This window comes from Corylus avellana, chromosome 1, assembly GCF_965113065.1.
Source record: "Corylus avellana chromosome 1, dhCorAvel1.hap1.2, whole genome shotgun sequence".
In the NCBI taxonomy this organism is placed as follows: domain Eukaryota; kingdom Viridiplantae; phylum Streptophyta; class Magnoliopsida; order Fagales; family Betulaceae; genus Corylus; species Corylus avellana.
Genome location: NC_142490.1, coordinates 48017595 through 48035790, shown reverse-complemented (window position 1 = coordinate 48035790; position 18196 = coordinate 48017595). Strand labels below are relative to the sequence as shown.

The 18196-nt window shown below is 38.4% G+C and overlaps 2 protein-coding genes and 1 long non-coding RNA gene across 3 annotated transcripts in view; 2 read left to right on the top strand and 1 right to left on the bottom strand.

Moving 5' to 3' along the window:
* AACT1 (Thiolase family protein) overlaps positions 1–18196 on the bottom strand; it is a 33679-nt gene that overhangs the window by 1176 nt on the left and 14307 nt on the right. Inside the window, exon 14 of the mRNA XM_059581235.2 lies at positions 3012–3032. Coding sequence (XP_059437218.1) covers positions 3012–3032 — 21 coding nt within the window. The remainder of the gene's footprint in view (positions 1–3011; positions 3033–18196) is intronic.
* LOC148589982 (cellulose synthase-like protein E6) lies at positions 3480–16362 on the top strand. Its single transcript, XM_088517024.1, has 8 exons — positions 3480–3666; positions 3740–3880; positions 3975–4106; positions 4231–4443; positions 4574–4759; positions 7417–7467; positions 15298–15642; positions 15735–16362. Exons 1-8 carry the CDS (start codon positions 3640–3642, stop codon positions 16293–16295), a joined length of 1656 nt encoding a protein of 551 aa, XP_088373150.1. The 5' UTR covers positions 3480–3639; the 3' UTR covers positions 16296–16362.
* On the top strand, positions 12598–13979 carry LOC148589983 (uncharacterized). Its single transcript, XR_015912218.1, has 3 exons — positions 12598–12739; positions 13093–13148; positions 13812–13979. It is a non-coding gene; the product is annotated as an uncharacterized LOC148589983 (long non-coding RNA).

Below are 18196 nucleotides of genomic sequence, written 5' to 3'. Positions count from 1 at the left end.
CATTTAAACTGAATTTCTGATTGGTATTCATAGGGGTCTTCATTGGGTTGCAATCATGCATTCCAAGCTTCACAAGAAGATCATTTGCATACTTCTTTTGAGACATATAAATTCCTTCATCACATTGCTTCACTTCCAACCCAAGAAAATAACTCATCAAGCCAAGATCCGTCATTTCAAACTCACTTATCATAATTCTTTTGAATTCCTCCAACAAAACAACACAATTACCGGTGTAAATAAGATCATCTACATAAAGACACACAATAAGTACCTCACTAGCCTTTCTTGTTTTGACATACAAGGTTGGCTCACTTTCACTCCTTTGGTACCCATGTTGCTCAAAATGACCATTAATTCGATCATACCAAGCCCTTGGTGCTTGCTTGAGGCCATAAAGCGCCTTTGTTAACCGGTACACTTTCATCTCCTTACCTTCCACCTCATAACCTTGTGGTTGCTGCACAAACACTTCTTTATCCAAAACACCATTTAAAAATGCTGATTTGACATTAAATTGATAAACACTCGATTTATGGTTAGCAGCTATAGCTATAACAGTTCAAATGGTATCAAATCTAGCTATCGGAGCAAAAGTTTTTTGAAAATCAATACCTTCATGCTGCATGTAACCTTTTGCAACTAGTCGAGCCTTGTACTTCTGAATTGTGCCGTCTGATTTGTATTTAATCTTGTAGATCCACTTCAACCCAACAACTTCTCTTCCATTTGGCAAATCCACAAGCTCCCATGTCTTGTTTTTCTCCAAAGCTTTAATTTCTTCATCCATAGCAACACACCATTCTTTGTTTTGAATAGCTTCTAGAAAGTTCCTTGGCTCATTAACCTGTGTAAAATGACATCTTTCACCTTGCTCATATATCTCTCTCAAGTCCTTCACTTTTTTCAGTGGTGACTCAGGGGAAGAGAAAGATGAAGAACCTGACGAGCTAGATGGGCTGTTTCTAGGTGTAAAAGGACTTGAAGGATTAGATGGGCAGCTTTCACTTTCATGCTCCACTATCTCATCCACCAAGTTATCATCCTCTTGAATTGTCAAAGGAGAATGTTGTTGCTTATTCCAATTCCAAGCATTTTTCTCATCAAACAAAACATCACGACTAACAATTAGTTTTTTTGTGAGAGGATCATAACACCGATATCCTTTAGTCTCCATACTATAACCCATAAATATGCACTTCACACTATTATCTTCAAGTTTATGCCTCTTTTGAGAAGGAACATGAACATAGGCAATGCAACCAAAAATCTTAAAATGAGTTACCTTGGGTCTCCAACCATGCCAATTATCATCTAAAAATGAAGCCTTAAGTGCTTGTTTTTCCCCAGCAATATTAAGAGGAAAAGTTTTATTCTTAGCCATAGGGACATAGACTAACAAATGCTACTTGGTTTTGTCTTTATACACATAGCATGATAAATCTTAAAAAACAAGACAATAACCTTCTTCTAAAAATTGCCCCACACTTAATAAATTTGTATCCAAATCAGGAACATATAAAACATTGTATATGCTGTCCATTCCACATGAGTTCAGCCTTATATTACCTTTGCCATGTGCTTCAACCATGGTTCCATCACCCATCTTCACTTTGCTTGTAACAGATTTGTCCAAGCTAATGAAGTCTTCTAAATTGGCTGTCATGTGATTACTACACCCACTATCCATATACCAAACATTTGGTGTACATTTTTTAGCAGAATAACAAGCAAGAACCAAACTTTCTGTTTCATCTTCCTTAGCAAAGTTTGCTTGTTTTTCTTTGAGCCTACAATACCTTTCTATGTGGCCATAATTCTTACAATAATAACATTGAGGCTTACGATAAGAATTTTCACCTTCATCACCAGTTTTTCTTCCATTGTGATAGTGGTAGTTGTTACTTGAACGTCCACCACCTCGTCCACCTCTTCTTCCACGAAAGAAATGGCCTCCACGCCCTCTTGTGGTTGAACCCTTGCCTGCAAATTCACTACTGCACCACTTGTTTTGCCTTTAGAAAACTGCAATTTAGTATGAAATGCATTTTCTATAGAATTTTCTTCATATATTTTCATCCTATCTTCATGAGATTGCAATGAACCAAATAATTCATCAACCGTTAGCACACTTAAATCCTTAGATTCTTCTATAGCAGCCACCACATGATCATACTTCTTAGGCATACTTCTCAAGATTTTTTCAACAACTTTCTGATCAGATAAATTTTCACCAAATTTTCTGATTTGATTGACAACGTCTAGCATATTAGAGAAATAATCATGCATAGACTCACCTTCTTTCATCATCGAACTTTCAAAATTTCTGCGAAGAGTTTGAAGTTTGATGGTCAATACCTTGGCATTACCTTGATACCCATTCTGTAATGCATCCCAAGCATCCTTCGACTTTGTTGCAGCAGCAATTCGGGGAAAGATGGATTCAACCACAACTTGTTGAATGAAAAACAACGCCTTGGCATCTTTCTTCCGAAGCTCTTTGAGTATGTCTACGGAAATACCAGTTTCTGAATAACCTTTCTCTACTAAATCCCATAGGTCTTGGGAAATAAAGAGAGTCTTCATCTTTGTACTCCAAATGTCATACCCAGCTCCTTGAAAGAGTGGGAGTGATGGCTGTGAAGGGTTAACACTGTTGCTTGCCATGAATCTAGCTCTGATACCAGATGTTGGAAATAAAAAAAAAAAAAGATAGATGCACAAGCAATAGTCTTCTCTCTACAACTGTTAGGATGAGAGATGTAAAACAAAGTGAGAACAAATATACTCTGGATAAAACTGATGTTACTCCTAAAAACAAGGATCCACTTTAACTACTACTAGAATAACATGGAGCACTAAGTAACTAAACTCCTAGACTTAAGGACTCAAGTGCATACAATTAAGCTAATGATGAAACAAATAACAAGCTATTAAATAGGAACCACCAACTCACTACTCAACAAACAAGCTAAATAATAGGAACACATTTTGCATTATCTCTAACAAAATGTCCCACCCGCGTAACTGGCCTGCAAGATGCAAAATTCTTCCATGACTTGCTCGAACTTCAAAAATAATAATGGGAAAAGAGATTGAAATATCTTCTATTCTCTGATATTTATAAAGTGGTCCTACATTATCTAGCATTATTTTTAGAGGAACAACTTGGTTATTTTTTATGTTGTTCTAATTCCTCTCGGTTTGCCATGAAGCTATCTCTTCCTTTCTCTCTCTCTTCTTTCTCTCTCTCTCTCAGTCTCTCTGGCATATTTAATATGTGAATGCATGTGTCATGTGTATTGATGGAGCAAGTGCTTTACTTGCTAAACGTTAACAGATACGAAAAGGCTCTGCCGGGGATAGACATATTCGTGTGTACCGCGGACCCCATGATAGAACCGCGCGCCAGCTATGGTAATTAACACCGTCCTCTCAGTCATGGCTTATGACTATCCGCCTGAAAAGCTAAGCGTTTATCTCTCAAACGACCGCGGTTCGGATTTGACGTTTTACGCTTTGGTAGAGGCCTCACGTTTCTCTAAGATTTGGCTTCCGTTTTGCAACAAGTTCAAAGTAGAACCGAGATCGCCGGAGGCTTATTTCCGCACAGCTGCTGAGCCGCTTGGAGATTCTGCCATGGCCAAAGAGTGGTCATCCATTAAGGTACATCTTGTTACTCGATTCCATGGATTTTTTTTTTTTTTTGGTTTCTTTTATCTTCAATTTCTTATTACAGAAATCATATGAAGATATGAGGAAACGGATTGAAACCACCACAAAGCTTGGTCGAGTTTCAGAAGAAATACGAAAAGAACACAAGGGATTCAGTGAGTGGAATTCGGTTGCAAGACGACAAGACCATCAAGCCATTATTCAAGTATTTACTACGTTGTCACTACTGTTTCATGGAATTAATATTTACAACTTCAAAATTTACTTAATTACTTAATAGAGTTGTAACTAATTCATAGATACTTATTAATCGAAAAGACCCGAAGGCAGTGGACATTGAAGGTCAACCTTTGCCAACTCTGGTGTACTTGGCACGTGAAAAGAGGCCCCACTGCCACCATAATTTCAAAGCAGGAGCCATGAATGCCCTGGTAAGCCATACGTGATATATATATATATATATACATGCAACATATTTACAGTTGTATTTTTTTTTTATAACCATTTAATAAATAGTTTTTGTTTAATATTTTGTCGTCATAATCAAACAAATAGATAAGGGTGTCATCGCGGATAAGCAATGGTCCGATAATTCTTAATGTGGACTGCGACATGTACTCAAACAATTCAGTCGCAGCGAGAGACGCTTTGTGCTTCTTTATGGATGAAGAAAAAGGTCGTGAAATTGCCTTCGTACAATTTCCGCAGACCTTCGAGAACCTCACAAAGAATGATCATTACAGTAGTTCCTTGAACATAATAAACGAGGTGAGGAACAACTTAAATATTTTTAGAGTGATTTTAAAATACCATGACCCCAATTGACTCGGGAAGATTTTAACGGAATTAATTTCTATCTTTGGTACTATATATATATATATGCCTGGTGATCATGAAGGTGGATTTTCTAGGATTTGATGGGAATGGAGGGGCTTGCTATGTTGGTAGCGGGTGCTTTCACAAAAGAGACACTCTTTGTGGGCAGAAGTACAGCAAGGAATATAAGGCAGATTGGAAGAGATGGAATATTGATAGAAAGGTAGAAGAGAGTGCGAGTGTTATAGAAGAAACATGCAAGGAGCTTGTAAGTTGCTGTTAGGAAATTAGGCGCCACTAATTCCTCTTCAGGATCTTGGGATCCAATCTCTCAAGAAGACAACAACACACAAGTACGGTAAATAGTATTTTACCAAAGATACAGTTCGGTATGTTCCCAGGTAAGATTGGAGGAGTCACACCGGTCTCACTTAAAATCCAATCTTTCCTAGACAAAACATACACGTGTATTTTTGATTAGTACTATAAACATGCACAAACATACACAAGACAAGAAATTTATACGTGGTTCGGCCAATACTGCCTACATCCACCAAGTTGCAGAGATTTCACTACTTTAGTAGAAAATAAAGGGGAGACTTTACAAGAGATATTTCAGAGAGAAATTGCACAACTCTTCTATGTTGTGATCTGCAATTCTTATATGCCTAACACTAGACTTATCTCTCTATACCTTTTTCTCTCAACCTTTCATTCTTTTTCTCTCTCTATACTCTTCTTGTCTTAGCACACTTAAAACATTGAAGCTTGATACTCCTTATATTGGTGTAGAAGGGTTGGTGAGAATGGTTGGTGCAACAACCATGCACTGTTCCTTCGACGGCTTGGTTGGTGCAACAACTTTTCACTATTGCTTTGACGGCTTGGTTGGTGAACTCCACCAACCATTTGACCCATGTGGGATTCATGGCTTGATTAATTCAAGGCAATTTCCAACAATCTCCACCTTGACTTGAATTCCATCAAGTCGCTACAATCTCTACCATGACTTGAATTTTGTAACCTCCACTTGAAACCTCAGGTCCGCATCTTGACCGATGCCCATCCCCACGCCTTGGGATGTCGTACAAAACACTGTCTACACCAACAGTCATAATTCTACAAGAATTATCATGCTCCACCATAAAGAGCACATGCACTTAGAATTGAACCATTCTAAGAATTTTCTTTTCCGGCACATGTCGAAAAAATCCTACTGAAAAATATGGTGCAACTTCCATGTTTGGTTCCCTCGGAAGTTCATCAGCCATCGACACCCTTTTCCACCACATACCCGACATCAAAGACCAAACCAATGTCCCGTATGCAATTGTGGACCCGCTAATAGAACACATCCATTATCCTGACATTTTTAGCGGTTATGCCAGAGGATGTACATGCCTTTATCAAAGAGCATTATCATAATCATCTCTTGCTGCAGCGAGAGAAACACTATTAGCGTTTTTGGAGCAACCTGCCGAACCTGCTCCTTTCTTTGGGCAATTTCTTTTAAGGTGTCCAGATTGCCCGCACCCCCAGCATACAAGATTTCCCTTCACAGGGTTCTTTTTCTTCCAATTTGCAACTACCAATGCCGAGTTCTCTAGTGTAGAATTATGTCCACCACTCAGCCTTCTTTCCTCTGACAGAAGTTTGCTGGTAACTTCTGAGAAGAAAATCTTCTCCTTCCCATGAATCAAAATTGGCTTCATATGTTCATAGGAAGATGGAAGAGACCAGATAAGCCTCAAGGCCTTATCTTCATCGTCCATTTGAACTCCTATAGCTTCGAGTTCAGAGACGATTCCATTGAGAGCACTCAAATGGTCTGAAATAGTCGTACCCTCAGTCATTCGCAGTGTATGAAACTGCTCCTTCAGGTACACCCGGTTAGAGACTCCCTTCGTCTGATACATCTCCTTGAGCTTCTCTCAAAGCTCCTTTGCTGTTGACGTCCCTTGCACATTAGCAAGAACGTTCTTAGCCAGACACAACCGAATGGAACTCGCCGCCTTCAGATCCAAATCCTCCCAATCTACGTCGCTAGTACCAGATTTTTCGTCATCATCACTAGGACTAGAGGCGGGTATACCTCTCAACGTTTTCTGTAGCCCAGATTGGATTAGGATGTCCTTGACTTGTATTTGTCACAAGCCAAAGTTCATTCTCCCGTCGAACCTATCAATCCCAAACTTCAAGGACTGCATTTCTTCTTAACGAGTAGAAATCCGCAACTTCGCTCTGATACCAATTGTTAGGAAATTAGGCGCCACTAATTCCTTTTCAGGATCTTGGGATCCAATCTCTCAAGAAGACAACAACACACAAGTACGGTAAATAGTATTTTGCCAAAGATACAACTCGGTATGTTCCCAGGTAAGATTGGAGGAGTCACACCAGTCTCACTTAAAATCCAATCTTTCCTAGACAGAACATACACGTGTATTTTTGATTAGTATTATAAACAAACACAAACATACACAAGACAAGAAATTTATACGTGGTTCGGCCAATACTGCCTACATCCACCAAGTTGCAGAGATTTCACTACTTTGGGAGAAAATAACGGGAAGACTTTACAAGAGATATTTCAGAGAGAAAGTGCACACAACTCTTCTATGTTGTGATCTGCAATTTTTATATGCCTAACACTAGACTTATCTCTTGTACACCTTTTTTCTCTCAACCTTTCCTTCTTTTTCTCTCTCTATACTCTTCTTGTCTTAGCACACTTGAAACATTGAAGCTTAATGCTCCTTATATAGGTGTAGAAGGGTTGGTGATAATGGTTGGTGCAACAACCATGCACTATTCCTTCGACGGCTTGGTTGGTGCAACAACCTTTCACTATTGCTTTGACGGCTTGGTTGGTGAACTCCACCAACCATTTGACCCATGTGGAATTCATGGCTTGATTAATTCAAGGCAATTTCCAACAGTTGCACCTATGAAAAAAACACTCAGTGGGGAAAGGAGGTCTCTCTCTCTCTCTCTCTCTCACTACAAAAAAAGGGCATTTTTTGACGTGTGCTACAGTGTAAAATTTTTGCCACCTCAGCAATTTTCTGTCGTGTTATATATAAAACGTCAGGAAAATTTTTCCTGACTTGTGAATAGTAACATGTCAGAATTTTCCGACGTGTTACTATTCACACGTTAGGAAAAATTTCACGTGGCAAACACCGCAACATCGGGAGGTTCATTAATTTTCTTAAAAATAAAAATTGAGAAAATTGCTGACGTGTGAGGACTTCCCACGTCAGAAAAATTCTGGCGTGGTATATCCCCACGTCAGAATTTTCTGACGTGGTTTATCACCACGTCAGATTTTTTCTGACGTGGCGATATACCACGTCAGAAAATTCTGACGTGGCATATCGCCATGTCAAAAAATTCTGACGTGGTATTTCGCCATGTCAGACTACTCATATATCTAAAATCAGATAATTATAATTGGTTTTATCAGATATTTAAAATCATAATATCTAAAATCATTATATATATTAGATATTTATATATAATTATAATTTTATTTATAAAATTATATTAAAATTATCAGATATATATATATATATATATATATCAGATATTTAAATATAATTATAAGATTATTAAATATAGGTATAGTAGGTATAATTATAAATATATATATATATATATATATATATATATATATATATATATAAGTAAATATATGGCATTCCTGGCGTCAGGAAGGGACGCGTGCGCTCCGAACCGCGCGCCGCGCGTCCCATCCTGAAGGCCAGCGCGCCATGCCTCTTAATTAAGAGGCTGGCGCGCGATTTTTGAGTTCTAGATTTTTTTTTTTTTTTTTTTTTTTCTTTTCCCCCAGCTGGCACTTCCAGAAGCGCGCAGTACGTACGTGTTCTCTCTCTCTGTTCGATCGTCTCTCTCTGTTCTGCAGCCTTGTATTCCCCTGTTTTTCTTTCTTTCTTCCGAGCGCCATTGCTGACCTTGGAGAATTTTTTTTTTCTTCTGCCCAAACTCTTCCTTTATTAAGCTGAGCATTTTTTTCTCTTCTCCACCGGGTACTCTCTCTCGTGTAAGCTATATATAAGAAAACGCTCACGATTGCACTGTAAGAAAAGGCCCGCAGCGCTGCCCGCCGCCCGTCGTCCTCTCTAGCTACCTCCATTTTTAGCTCCTACACGAGCTCCTCACGTACAGGTATATATATATGTACATGCTTCCTTTTACTTATTTATTTGTTAGGTTTGGATTTGGTGTTTGCATGCTAGCAGGTTGGGTGATGTTTGTGCTAATCTCGTATATGATATTTTGTTTCACTGCTTTGGTTCATTATATTATGTATTTAGGTCTTCAAGAGTCCTTTTGTATATTTTTGTGACTTTATACGATATTTTTGTGAACCCAAAACAAATCAAATATATCAAACATTTTGCATATATAGGCATTATTTTGAATTTGAGAGAATTCTCATGCTGAGCATGCTATGAAGATAAAACATCTGAACAAGATGGCAAACTATCCAGTCAATTATACTCGTAGGGGAACAAACCTTCGCTCAAACACCACAAGAGTGGCAGATGCATCACACTTCAGTGAATGTTGAAAACTAGGAGGTAGATAAGCATACGAATCCATCTGCAATTCAAAGAGAAATGACATTAGATTTTCTTCCAGCCTTTATCAATGATCCTGAATAGTCACATAAAGCATTTGCAGCTACTATACAGAAAAGCCAACGAGCCCCAAATTAATGTGTGTGTGTGTGTGAACCTTCTAACACTTGGATACTTGGAAACATAAAAGAAGGATTGATCACAAAGATTTGTTTTTGATAAGTAGGATTGATCACAAAGATAAGCTAACATAAAGCGTCTTCTAAACCCATGGCACATCAGCTACATTGGAGACCAATACATCCACCCAATTTTTTGGATGACAAATTTAAATAAAAAGTTTAGTTGCCCTATTGTGAATTGCCCCACCCATAAGACATTAATTAGAACTCATTTAAGCTGATCAATATGATATATATTAAAGTTATATATATATATATATATATATATACCAGATACTTCACTCAAAGAACATTTCTTTTCTTATATATGTTAATTAATAATTGCATTCTTTTAAAATGATCAGATATGGTCGGTCAATTCAATTCATTAAACCCTAATTTCGTCTTATTTGCACTCTGATTGATCCCTTAATTCTACTAATTGGTTGAATCAGGTTGAAACTTGAACTAGATTCAACCAATCAATAAATCAATAAACCGGTTCAGTGAAATATGTGCTTTGCGTTGGGTCTAGTTTATTCATGACAACATGAATTGGTTAAAACAAATGAAAGTGCATGAACTACGATACTCATGCAAACTATATAACTACTTGTTGTGCCAAAAGTCATTATTATGGTAAAAAAGATAATAACAAAAAATTACACGCAAAAACTCAAGTCATTATTAAAGATAGAATACAAAATAGTGAAAAGAAAATTACTCAAAATCTAAAATCTCAAATAAATTAAGTTAAATCTCATTATCACACAAAAAATTATTTTCAAATGAATGAAAAAAAAAAAAAAAAAAAAAAGGACGAACATTTTTTTTTTCCTGGAGCAAACAGTGGTTGGTCTCTCTTTTTTCTCTTTCACCATGTGGCCAAAACATAGTTAATTTCTTTTTCCAAGTAATTGATATATGGAGTGGGTAAATTGATTGCAATTGAAAGTTCAGGGGTCAAAATTAAAAGGTTTTAAGGCTCGAGAGTATGTCAAATTGTGTGGTAATTTAGAAGTTTAGATATATGTCATAATAAGATTATCAAAAGATATAGTGATGAATTGACTAATACGTAAGTCAAAAAAAAGATTATCAAAAGAGGAATACTTGAAAATGTTCTGATATATGTCATAATAAGTAATGTAACATTGATAAGCAATCAAAACTTGCAATTACATGCTGAAAAAGACTAATTCGTTTCGCAACATATTTTGCAGGGAGACATGAGTTATAGGGGAAAGAGAAAAGCACAGCGGCAACCTAACGTACGGTTGACATCCGCCGCCCATGATTTACATTCGTCCCCCCGGGCTAATATGGATCCAGAAGGGTATAGACCGGTACTTCCACATCATGTGGAAGAGCACACCGATGCAGGGCGGGACGTGGGATGTGGTGATGACATTCATGTAGATCCTCAGCGTTCTGATGTGGCAGAGCCGGGCACATCTACACCGTTCACGCTTGACTTCACGACGTTGAGCGATATGGGAATCGTTTCCCATGGCCATTTCTAGCGGCACCCATACCCCAGTAGCGGAGTACATGTGGATGATAGTGATGAGACACAGCCCCCGGATAGCACTGAGGGTGATGAGGATGGTGTCGCGCATGACACGCATTCCGATGATGCCGCTACACGCCCGTTGGCGGTGGATGAGGTTCGGACGATAAGTAAGTACATGTGTTAAAATATCGGAATATGTATTTTATTTCATTTTAATATGTGGTTAGTTTAATTAAATAACTAACTTGTTCAAATTTTTAATGTATTAGGTGTAGATCACGATGACATCACCCACTACCATATATTAAGTGTCAAGTCATGCCACAAGTTATGGGAGATCCCAGATGGCCAGAGGATCGTGTGCGAGTATAACCCTGCGTGGCAGCCTGTGGGACAAAGTGCTTCCAAATTTAGACGGATGACCGGAGTGTTCGTTAGGAGCAGTACTTATGTCCGGATTAGCGACGAGTGGAAGAAGGTATCAGAGCGTAAGAAGGAAGATATTTGGGATGCATTGATGGTATGTTATAAGACAATTAATTATTGTATTTATGATAATGATTTATATATTCATATATTTATCTCAAATAGATGGACAATATTGTTAATGAATATATATATATATATATATATATATATATATATATATATATATATATATATATATATATATGTGTGTGTGTGTGAATATATGTAGAAGCACTTCTATATCCCACCTGACTGCGATATCGCGGCCATAAAACGGGACGCTTTCCTTGATATGCGAAACAAGCATACGACTTGGAGGTATGACTTGAAGCATAGTCTTCACATCACATCGGACGATACTCCGGTGACAGTGAAGGCTAGGGAAGGAGGACAATTATCCACGTACAATAGAGAGGACGTGGATATATTATTGAAGAAATGGTGTTCGACAGAGAATCAAGTAAGTCACATTTTAGTGAGTTTTGTTTAGTTTTATTAAGATGAATGTGTAGCCTAAAATATTAACAATGTTAATTGTGTAGGAATATGCTGCATATATGAAAGGAATCCGGTCGAAGAACAAGGAGCCTCACTACACCGGATCAAAGAGCTATGCCAGGGCTACACATGAAGAAGTATGTTTTTTGATCAGATATATGTATGACTTATGTTGATTGTGTTTATGTTTAAATTTTTGGGGTTTTTTTTGTGTATGCAGTTCGTAAATACCGGGATTCCGCCAACACGAGCGCAGTCTTACATCAACACACACGTGAAGAAGACTGGCGGATATCCAAATGACTTGGTCAAGGAAAGATGTGTACGCTACTAATAACCGATATGTTTTGGTTAATGTATATTTATTTGTAATTTTATTTAATATTTATAATTGCTTTTGTTAATGTGTACTTTACAGGAGAGGATGAAGGAGTTGCTTCCCACTGACTCGGCTGCTACACAATCTGTCACCGAGGGCACCGTACGGTGGGCGCCCGACGATGCGTATGCACAGGGGATGGGCAATAAGCCGGAGTACGCAGGTCGGGTTCGCCAGGTTGGAGCAGGTATACTACCTGTGCGCGGTAGCATCCACTCCTACTATAGACCAGTCGCGCCACGCTCACAACCTCCCGGGAGCTCTGGTGTCCCAGAAATGATAGAAACTGCACTACAAGCTGAGCGGGAGAAGCACAAGCAGGAGATGGATGCGCTGCTAGAGACACAGCGAGAGCAGGCAATGGCGCAGCAAGCTGAACGGGAGAGGCACAGGGCAGAGATAGCTGCGCTGTTAGATGCACAGTGAGTAGAGGTTGATCAGCAGGTTGCTGTGCGGCTAGCTGAGACCCGGGCTAGTATGACCACTTTGTACGAGGCACGTTTTCGTCAACTCGAGCACATGTTGAAGTCGAGGTCCTCATCCGATACGACTCGAGTTAAAGATGTAACAGAAAAAGAATCTCCAGCCCGTTTGGTGGTGAAATCGTTAGTGGGGAGTGAACCAGGTAATGCAATTTGTTTTTTTTGCTTTGGGTTTTATTGAGTATATATATGTATGTATGAATTTTATGACGTTGCAAAATGTTTTGTTCTTCATTGGTTTGGTGATACATTAGGTTGGACAGTAGGAATGTTTTTTATGCTGTTAGTGTTGATAGCGACCTCGATAATGTTTGTTATTATTTCTACTACTAAACGTTAGCATTGTGTTTGTGTCTAATTTTAGAAGGAACTTATTTTCCAGTCGGAAGATATATATATATAGATATTGCATTGATGATGATTTATAAGTGTACTTATTGCTTCCCGATAAGAAAGACACTTATTGCTTCTTGATTGATTGTTTTATAATCTCCAGGTATTGCGGAAAAGTTGTCGAATGAGGAAGCCATCGACCTAGATTGAGCCTTGTATGTGAGTTCGTAGTTGGTAAACATATTAAGGGCATTTTGTTATTGTTTAGTTGTGTGAAACAAAACAATATTTGCTCATAATAGTTATTGGAAGTATATGATTAACGTATTGACTGCATGTTTGTGATAGATATAATTATATCTATATGATAAATAGTAAGTTGCATTAAATGGATGTTTAGTCAATACTTCGTTTGACGTTTAATATATAGGTTGGGTCTCTTGTAACCATGTGAAGTTTGAGGTTTAATATATAGGTTGGGTCTCTTGTAAGTATGTCAAGTTTGAGGTTTAATATATAGGTTGGGTCTCTTGTAACTATTCCAATCGCTATGTATTGCCTGCATTTTACGATTCCGATCGAATGTTATTGTTTACTTTAATGATTTGTATGTGTTGTCTGAATTATGAGTTCCTCACTGTTGCTTTATAAGTGGTCAAAAATTATATAGGTGGATTGGAATATGAGAAGAATATATATGGCCATTTAGCATGTCAAGTTTAAGAAGTTATACATTCTTGAATCTGATTTATGAAGCTAGGCCATGGAGGAAAGGTTATACTTTATTCAGTATTGTCTTACATAGGATAGAGTAGAGTAGAGTAGAGTAGTTCTTTCTATTTGTAGAGTAACATCTTTCTTTGAATTTATTTCTTACCGCAGATTGTGAAGAAGCTTGTGGATGTTGTTGTCAGTATACATCAAGCTATCTGGGAAACTTTTGGAAATAGCGGTATGAGGAGGTCATGGATGGACATAGGACGTATTAGATTGGTTTGATTTGATTTGATTTGATATGATTTTGATTTTGACTTTGTTTTCGACTTTGGTTAGACATATTGAATTGACTCAATGACCTATCAGTTATTCCATGCATGTCTCTATTTATTTCTGAGGAGTTGATAGATTTGAATGTCGAATTCTATTATATGTAACTGAATTTTTGGACATGTTATAATGATTTTATCATGCCATTTGTTTTTGTTCCTAGTATATCCTTAGGAAAGATGACATGAGAAAATTGGTTTTTTTTGTACAAATTAAATTGAATTCAACCAGGAAAATCTGGAGTAAATTGAATTGTATAAACTGTATATATTGAATTCTGGAATAAATTGAACTCAGGAAAACAATGTTGGAACAATAGAATATTGTTTGTTGGATCTAATTATTTGCCAGTTTGTTGGATCTAATTGTTTGCCAATTCAAATGGAAATGTTTCAGATTTTTTTATTATTCCTGAATATTTGCAAATGTTTCAAATAATCTGGAATTAATCTGAAAAATCTGTACACATTGAGAGAAAATTTGCACCTGCTGTGTTTCCAGGTTGTTTTCTCTGTTCCATCACAAAACAACTCTGATTGATTTCCAGATTGCCTTCCAAAAATGCAATCTGGAAACACAGTAAGTGAAAGCAATCAGTGAAAGTAGGAAAAATCACCTGCAATCAGTGAAAGCAAATGCGTGAAAGTAGAAAGCAGGAAAAAAAAAAAGGCCAAATTTTCTGACGTGGCATATCTGCCACGTTAGAAATTTTCTGGCGTGGTGGAAAAGCCACGTTAGAAATTTTCTGACGTGGCCGAATCACCACGTCAGAAATTTTCTGACGTGGCATTTCTGCCATGTCAGAAAATTTGCTGAGGTGTCCAATCCTAAACGTAATAAAAATTTTTGACGTTGCATTATGCCACGTCAGAATTTTTTTCTGACGTTGCATTATGCCACGTCAGAATTTTTTCTGACGTGGCATTTTTGACACGTCAGAAATTTTCTGACGTGTCGAAAATGCAACGTCAGAAAAAATTTTCTGGCGTGTTAGTGGGTAACACGTCAGAATCGAAAATGCAACGTCAGAAAAAAAATTTCTGGCGTGTTAGTGGGTAACACGTCAGAATTTTCTGACGTGTTGCCTACTCACACGTCAGGAAATTTTTTTTCCTGACACTTACGTTTCTGACACTCGACACACTTCAGAAACAACCCGTCAGAAAAATTTTCTGACGTGTCGGACACTAGAACACGTCAGAAAACGCCTGTCATTAAAAAATGGTTTTTTGTAGTGGCTCTCTCTGTGGCTCTCTCGCACGTACGTGTTAACTCCATATATATGAATCTCATATTTAGCTATATCGTGATTTGCATGCAGATGGGTTTGAAGTATGGTTGTCCAGTGGAGGATATCCTGACAGGATTAGCTATACATTGTCGAGGTTGGAAATCCGTATATTTAAATCCGGAAAGGAAGGCCTTCCTTGGAGTTGCTCCCACAACACTACTGCAGTCACTTGTACAGCATAAAAGATGGACTGAAGATGATTTTCAGGTCTTTGTCTCAAACTGTCCCTTTGTGTATGGACATAAAAAGATGCCCCTTAAACTTCAACTTTCATATTCTTCCTATTTGCTGTGGGCTGTAAACTGCTTGGGCACGTTGTACTTTGTTGCTGTGCCAACCCTATGCCTGCTTAGGGGCATCTCCTTATTCCCAGAGGTACGTGTTAGAATATAATTAGTTAAATAATTAAATTTATTAAAAATATTTAACTTGCATTAATTGCTAATGAAATCATCTTGCACTAACAGATATCAAATCCATGGGTCCTTCCATTTCTATTTGTCATCTTTGTCCACCGTGCATACAGTCTTGGAGAATTTGTTTGGTGTGGGGGCACATTCGGAGGGTGGTGGTCCTGGTGGAATGATCAAAGGATGTGGCTGTATAAAAGAATTAGTTCCTATTTCTTTGCCTTCTTAGACAACATCCTAAAACTACTGGGATTTACAGAGTCGGCCTTTTTCATCACAGCAAAGGTGGCTGAAGATGATGTTTTACAGAGATACGAGGAAGAGGTCATGGAGTTCGGTGCTTCTTCCCCAATGTTTACCATTATAGCAACACTTGCATTGCTAAATGCGTTCTGTTTCGTTGGAGGAATGAAGAGGGTGATTATGCAGAAGGATGTGCAAGCTTTGCTTTCAGACCCATTTGCATTGCAGATTCTTCTGTGTGGCATACTGGTATTGATCAATCTGCCTGTTTACCAAGGTCTCTTCCTCAGAAAAGACAATGGTCGCATGCCGACCTCATTAACACTACGGTCAATTATGTTTGCACTGTTGGCTTGTGCATTGGCCCTCTATTAAATGACTTGTCGGTCCCAAGTAAACTCTAGAATACTTCGAATTAAGGAACCATTTCTAGTTACCAAGAGTTCGCATATATTTACTGATACTTTCAGGGGAAACTGTAATGTTCGTAATGACATGTATAATTTGTTGTATCCTATATATGTCGGGGATCGCTACAGTTCGTCAAATGAATGTTGTTCGAAAAAAAATGTCAAAAGTTTCTCTTAGAAATGACCATCTGGCTTTGTAACAAGCTATGCATGCTTAGAAAACGTCTTCACTTCCCTTTTGGAGAATGATGCCAACATGCCAGCTGGCCTTTTACCAAAAGCATTTAATTGGTAGGATGGATGTAATTAATTGGCCACCCAAATATTTTGGAATGGGGGCCCTGATCAAAACAAGTTGAGATAGTTCGATCACTTTCAAAATAAGGTTTTTGAGGTAGTTCGCGAGCGACCTGTACCCCTCACCTTAAGTGACAACTAGACCGCATCCAAAATCATGTTTAGTAGTCCAAACCACCTCCTCATTTGTTTGTAGTGTTGAGGGGCAATCATGAATGAACCATCCCAAAATAGCCGCGATTGAGAAGCACTTTCATTTTATGTTGTTGATGTACATGCACGTGGCTCCTTCACAACCGTTCATGACAAACTGAGAGTTCAAGCAGCTTGCAGGCTCCTATGCAATTACACTGTTAAAGGCTCGGTTGTACATTTTTGTCGGTTTTATTTATGAATGGCGTCACGCGCGCAACCAACATTCAAATTCGAATTCACCAAACTATTAGGTTTGACCAATTAATTGTATGCAACGGAATAGTTGTAGGATTTATGTGATACCATCGACGTCGTACACATAATTTTTGGTTTGATTGATAAGGTACAGCAATTCGGTTATCAAGGTAGTAAATGGGCTGGGAAAACAAAGATCGATGTGTGCCCATTAATTTAGAATTGTTATGATGTTTGACCATGCCACGTTTTGTTGATGTATTAGATAAATTTCTTGACTCTATTATTAACTATGTAGGGTTTGGACTTAATTGGATGATCACCGGCTCCTTGTTCAACCTTTGTTTTCAGCTAATTAAGCCAAAGGGGAAACTTTAGTAAGCCCCTCCGAATTTCCAATCAATTTAACAAGCACTTCTTGAATTACCAAAATTCTTACATAGATCTCCTGAACTTTAGTTTGCTCTCACTTTGAACTCTTCTAGTAGTTTTCAACGTTAAAGTCAAATTTTATGCCCATTTTACCCTTACCCCAAAACTACACCGTTTTGTGCTTTAAAACTAATACACCTACCTAGCCCAAAACGACGTCGTTTTAGGTATTAATTTTTTTTTTTTTTAAAAGCAAAATATTAAAAAAAAAAAAAAAAAAAAAGGACGAAATTGGGGTGGCTCCAGCCACCCCCTTGGCCAAAATGGAGTGGCTGGACCAACCCTTGGCCAGTCTGGGGGTGGTCGAACCACCCCCATGGCCAAGGGGGTGGTCCGGCCACCCCCAAAAGGCCCCCCCCTCCCCCCCCCCCCCCCCAAAAAAAAAAAAAGGATTGGGTGTTTTGGAGGTGGCCCAAGGGGCTGGGAGTGGTTTCGGCCACCCCTACAGGCCGTATGGGGTGGCTGGCCTGTATGGGGTGGCTAGAGCCACCCCCTGGCCGGTCTGGGGGTGGTCCGGCCACCCCCAAAACACCCAATTCCCCCCCCTCCCCTTTTTTTTTGGCCTTTTGGGGGTGGCCGGACCACCCCCTTGGCCATGGGGGTGGTTCGACCACCCCCAGACCGGCTGATTTCGACCTTTTTTTTTTTTTTTTTTTTTTTAATATATTTTGCTTATATATATATATATATATATATATATATATTATACTCAAAACGACGTCGTTTTAGGCTAGGTGGTGATGTAGC

What these genes read in the sequence shown, in the direction of transcription:
- LOC148589982 (XM_088517024.1), top strand. Translation starts at nt 3,640, where the DNA reads ATGGCCAAAGAGTGGTCATCCATTAAG. An exon ending in ACCATCAAGCCATTATTCAA is followed by an intron (nt 3,881 to 3,974) that starts GTATTTACTACG and finishes ACTAATTCATAG; the next exon opens with ATACTTATTAATCGAAAAGA. An exon ending in CAGGAGCCATGAATGCCCTG is followed by an intron (nt 4,107 to 4,230) that starts GTAAGCCATACG and finishes TCAAACAAATAG; the next exon opens with ATAAGGGTGTCATCGCGGAT.